This window comes from Cavia porcellus, unplaced genomic scaffold, assembly GCF_034190915.1.
Source record: "Cavia porcellus strain 051 isolate PalLab524CR breed Dunkin Hartley unplaced genomic scaffold, mCavPor4.1 scaffold_23, whole genome shotgun sequence".
In the NCBI taxonomy this organism is placed as follows: Eukaryota; Metazoa; Chordata; class Mammalia; order Rodentia; family Caviidae; genus Cavia; species Cavia porcellus.
The window spans coordinates 42,675,686-42,680,878 of NW_026947506.1; the positions used below are offsets into that span (position 1 = coordinate 42,675,686).

The 5,193-nt window shown below is 55.1% G+C and overlaps 1 protein-coding gene across 2 annotated transcripts; it reads left to right on the forward strand.

Moving 5' to 3' along the window:
- Positions 1 to 2,016: 2,016 nt before the first annotated feature.
- Tmem270 (transmembrane protein 270) lies at positions 2,017 to 4,888 on the forward strand. Of its 2 annotated transcripts, none has more exons than XM_063234312.1 (3): positions 2,017 to 2,426; positions 4,129 to 4,539; positions 4,623 to 4,888. In XM_063234312.1, exons 1-3 carry the CDS (start codon positions 2,319 to 2,321, stop codon positions 4,872 to 4,874), a joined length of 771 nt encoding a protein of 256 aa, XP_063090382.1. In that variant the 5' UTR covers positions 2,017 to 2,318; the 3' UTR covers positions 4,875 to 4,888. The 2 variants fall into 2 exon arrangements, with proteins under 2 accessions (XP_063090382.1, XP_063090383.1); XM_063234313.1 differs by lacking the exon at positions 2,017 to 2,426 and adding an exon at positions 2,455 to 3,207.
- Positions 4,889 to 5,193: the final 305 nt, after the last annotated feature.

Here is a 5,193-nt window from a genome sequence, read left to right on the forward strand (position 1 = left end):
ACCTTTGGGAGGAACATAATCCTCCATCTCCATGTCACGGTGAGCTTGGCTGCTTTTTGCCGAATCTTCAGACCCTGCGTGTACTAGCACTTGGTCTTCCAGTTCTCCAGACACTGCTCCAAAGTGGGTCAGTTCCTGAGGTGTGGCCAGGGGGCTCTCAGAGGGGCTGGCGCCAGGCGGGATGGGAACTGTCCCACCAGTGTGATGCCGTGGAGTGACAGAAACCCAGACAGCACCTTGCGGAGTGAGGGCGAGGATTTCCTTGGCGAATTCAGCCTCACATGAGCATTTCCTGGACACCCTTGTTCAATAGATTTCCTTCCTTCCGTCTTTCCTTCCTTCCTCCCCCCCACCTTTTTTTAACTTTTTATCTGTACCGCCCGCTTGCAAGGCTGGTGCTTATGCCGCTGAGCTAAATCTCCACCCCGTCTCCCTTTCGTTTTTTGCAACACTAGACATAGATCCCAGAGCCTTCACACTGAGCCACACCCCCAGCCTTCTTTATTTTGAGACAGGGTCTCATTAAGTCACTAAGTTACCCAGACTGAGCTTGAACTGGTGACCATCCTGCCTCAGCCTCTAGAGTGCTGGGATTCCAGGGCGTGCCGCCTCCCCTGGCTCACTGATTTCCGCACCGGAGGGTCTCGCTGCCGGGGTCTGGGCTGTGTGGAGCTCTCCCTGTCCCGAAGACCCCTGGGGCAGCTTCCGTGTTTGCAGACCAGGCCGGCAGTGTCTGAGCAGGGTTCGATCCACATTCCACCCCTCTTACTAATCCTATGCGGTTGGCTGAGGTCTCCTAAGCTTGTGGGCTCCCTAGTTTGCTTCTCTGTGCTCCACTAGGTCCTTTGATTTTCCTCCTTTTCTGTTTTCATTGTCAGGAAGAGCCAGTGTACACCTAGGTGAGATCATTTAAAATCTACTCTCGGCAATTTTCTTTCTTTCTCTTTCTGTTTTTGGTTTTTTGGGGGCAGGATCTGACTGTAATTCAGGCTTTTTTCTTTGGTATCAGGGTTTGAACTCAGGATTTTGCTCTTTTTTTTTTTTTTTTTTTGTCTTTTTCGGTACCAGGGATCGAACTCACGACTGCCTGCTTGCAAGGCAGGTGCTTATGCCGCTGAGCTAAATCCCCAGCCCCCAGGATTTTGCTCTTGCCAAACAGTCACCTGTCTCCCCCACCTCCGGCTGTTCCTGAATTCCCTATGTAGCCTACTTTGGCATCAAACTCATAATAATCCTCTCAACTCAGCCTCCTGATTGCTGGGACTACAGGCACGTGTCACCATGCCTGGCCATCAAAGCCACCTTAGCAAAGAAAGAAAAGAAAAACAAATATGTTTTTTTCCTTAAGTATAAAGCCACATTGATCATTTTTGTGTACTTGTCGGGGAAACTTGGTGAAGATTGGAAGTAAAATGTTCTGGGAAGGAGAAGGAAGGGAAAATAAAAAGGGTCAAGATGTGATAACGTACACGTAACAGTTCGCCCCTTAAATGTGTTGATTCTATATCACAAACACTAATAAAAAGAAAAAAATTAAAGAGGATAACAAAAACAAAAAGACACAAATAAAATGAAGTTTTAACACCGAACCCTGAACTAAAGGGCTGTTACCATTTCACTCTCTCTCTCTCTTTTTTTTTTTTTACTGCGCTTGTCATCTGAGGGTTACCATTTCTCAGTGGCTCCCTCGCAGGCGCAAGGCACAAAACGCGAAAACTTTACAGCACCTCTCCTCGGTGTCTGCTGCCCCCGAGTGGCCACACTTCGGTACTGTACCTGCAGGGCCCTGTGGCGGGCAGGACCTGGGAGGAGACTTGGGCTTCTGGGTATGGGCGCTGATGTCCACCTAGGGAGGCGCCTGAGGACCTGAGCCCCTGGTTTTGTGCAAAGCGGTGATAACTGAGTTATCCCAGTCTGTCCTCTCTGTCACCCTGCAAGGTGAAATTCCAAGGTCGCAGCGATGCCCTTAACTTAGTGCTATGGGGACAGAGAAAAGGGTGTGAGAGAGGCCTGGACTGGGGCGCGGGGGTGCTCCCAGGAGAGGGATCTCAAATCGGGTTGGTGGGGCCAATGTCACCCCATGTAGGTCTTCTGCTCTGAGCGGGAACCAGGAGCAGCTGAGGCTCATGGCCCCTGATCTCAGAGAAGGCTGGGCCGGAAGGTCAGGCAGAAGGGGAGGGGACACAGTGACGCTGAGATTTCGGCTGGTGGGACCGGGGCCTGGGTCTGCAGCTCCTGGGCTAGGTTGCTGGGTCCTGAGCCAGTTTTAGGGACTGGGCTTTGTGGGTCTCCTTGTGTTCCTCCTGTCTCCGCTTCCGATGGCCACCAGGGGGCAGCACTTCCATGCGCCCCGCCCTAGATCTCCAGAGGAGCCTGTCTGCTTTGCACCACCTGCCCAACTCTGCCTCCGCTGGGTCGCACGCTCCGTAAGTCTGTATTTCTGCACATCGTGCAGATGACACACGATGCATGGCGTTTGTCCTGGGCTTTCCGGGCTATCTGCGAAACCACTTTGGAAGGCAGAGAGTTTCCCCGGAGGCAAAAGGCAGCTGGCTTCCTGTCTTTCCTAAAGATTTGCAGCTGTGTGAGGCGGGGCATGTCTGTAATTGGAGTTCTCTGGGAGGCTGAGGCAGGACCGTTCCAAGTCTGAGCTCCACCTAAGAGGCAACTGCATTCTGAAGAGGGAGCCTTTCAAGTGTTATATTTGGTTTCCTCCTGCCTCAGCCTCCGTTCCTATACCCCTTGGGTGGGTGTTTTTGAGGTGTGCTCTTGTCTGTTTCCCAGGGGTCCCAGACTGAGCTCAGTTGCCCCAGACCAAACACTGCTCATGGATTCACTGCCAAATGTGCCTTTATTGCTTGCACCTCTGCGAACCAGGTCGCCTCCCCCAGATCCCCTCCTCTGTCAGTGCTAGTCCTGAACTCCTGCCCAGGGCCCTCTGAGGAGGAAGCCTGAACTACTCTGAGCCAGGCCAGACCTGCTCCCCACAGTGATTCAGCCAGGTCTTGCCTGGACCCAGGAGGAACCAGGGAGAGGGGACTTTTGTGGCAACTGGGTCCCACAGTAACCTGGCTCCGCCCTGTGGCATCTGTGAGGTCACCTGGCCCCAGCCGGCTGGGCTGCAGGAGGCCAGACATGGAGCCTGTGGCCCAGGGCAGAGCTGGCCTCCCCGAGGTCCTGTTGCAGGGCGCCAGGCTCTGGGCGCTGGTGAGTAAGCGAGATGCTGGGGCCAGGCGCGGAGCCAACCCCAAGCCACCTCCTAGCTGTTGGATCCCACTGACCCATCTGACCCCAAAACACAGTGCCAGTATTTCCCTCGTGGACAGTCATTTGGTGGTGTGAGCTTTGCCCTTCCCGGCTATCTTTTCAAAGACACGGACTTCTTGTTGGGAGCCTCCCCCAAATCACTCTGCCCTGCTGACCGAGCTACGGGACACAGCATTGGGATCTGTTTCTGTGGGACAGAAATGAGAGATTAGCTGGGAGTGGTGCTTCACGCCTGTGACTCCAGCACTGTGGGAGGCTGAGGCAGGAGGATCACAGGTTTGAGCCCAGACAGGGCAACTGAGAGAGACCCTTTCTCAACGAAAGTGGAGGTTGGGGCTCCGTGGGAAGGCTCTTGGCTGTGCAATTCTTTTTTTTTTTTTTTTTTTTTTTCTTCAAGTAAATGTGAGTATATGTTTTTGTTTTTTTAAGACAGGGTCTTGATGTAGTTGAGGCTGGCCTTCAACTCACTATGTAGCTCAGGCTGGCCTCAAACTCACAGTGATCCTCCTGCCTCAGCCTCCAGAGTTCTGGGATTACAGATAAGTGCCACCATGCCTAGCAGCTGTGCCATTCTTCAGCTGTGTGACTTTAGACAAATGACTTCACCTCTCTGAGTGTTTCCTGTCCTATAGAACTGACCTGGTAGGACCACATGGACTCTACCAGCGTTCTCATCCCAGGTCTCAGGTCTTGAGCTAGGCTTTGAGTTCCTACCTGTATCCCATTCCTGTCCTCCTCCCAGGACCCCTCAGTCTCTTTCCTTCCAGCAGGGCTCCTCTGTCTTAGCTCTGTGGCTGGGGCAATGTCTTTCAGAGCCCAGGGCAGAGGCCCTGGGTGACACCAGTGTCCCCTTCTCCACAGCTGGTCCAGAACCGTGTGTACCTGTACCGGCTGCTGCTGCTGAAGATCGCCCTCTTCCGGGACTGGGTGGTGGAGCTGTCCCGGGAGGCCCGGGGTCCCTGCTATGTGCCCACCCGCCAGGCCCCCGGGGAGGCTCCCTGTGCCCTGGGCCAGGCTCTGCGGGTGGGGCTGGCACTGCTGCTGTGGGGACCCCGGTTGGCTGGGGAGGCTGGGCTGCGCTGTGCTCGGGCCCCAATCTTGGCCCTGCAGTGCCTGGGCATCTGTGAGTGGCTGGGCCTGTGTGTGGCCGCCTGGAGGGGCGTGCTCTGGTCCTGTCTGCACAGCCTGATGCTGGTGGCCTTGCTGTCATTGCTGCTGGCCTGGAGGCTCTTCCAGAGAGCCCAGTGTTTCCTGGGCTGGCTGCCCCGCCAGGTGGGTGGGTGGAGTCACTGGGCTGCAGAGGGTGGGCCTGGGGCCCTGGGGCTTTTGGGGTCACCTGATTGTCCCTTTACCAGGCCCTACTGGGGAACCACCTGGTGCTCGGGTTCCTGGCGCTGCCGAGATGTCTGTGCTGGCACCTGGCCTACCTCATCACGTGGACCACCTGCCTGGCTTCCCACCTGCTGCAGGCGGCTTTTGAACACACGACCCAGCTGGTCCAGGCCCAGGGGTCCTCAGGATCCTTGTCTAGGTCTCTGCTCCCTGTGTCATCCTCCACCCTTGAGGGTCAAGCCCTCCTGCAGAAACCTGAGAATCCTGGACAATAAATGTTTGCCATCAACCTCTCCTGCAGTGGGTGGGTCTATGGCCTCCTAGTCCCACCTCCTGCTAGACTAGAGGGATGCTCTGTGTGTGCACATGTGCACACATGTACGTGTACCTATGCATACATCCCCAGGGCTGCTCTGAAGGAAGTTACATGGAGCAGCCACTCCAGACACTTGGGCCATCATTTTGTTTAAACCTAGCAATGCAGGTGTCTGGCTTGATCAGCAGCATTTTACAGACAAGGCAGAGCTTCAGGTTTGAACTTTCCCAGGGTCTCAGAGCAAGTGAAGGGCAGAGGCAGCCCCGGCCTCCAGGTTC

Excerpts from the sequence above, each read along its gene's own strand:
- Tmem270 (XM_063234312.1), top strand. The coding sequence starts at position 2,319 with ATGGCCACCAGGGGGCAGCACTTCCATGCGCCCCGCCCTAGATCTCCA. Across the intron at positions 2,427-4,128 it reads TCCGCTGGGTCGCACGCTCC|CTGGTCCAGAACCGTGTGTA; the intron begins GTAAGTCTGTAT and ends CCTTCTCCACAG. Across the intron at positions 4,540-4,622 it reads TGGGCTGGCTGCCCCGCCAG|GCCCTACTGGGGAACCACCT; the intron begins GTGGGTGGGTGG and ends TCCCTTTACCAG.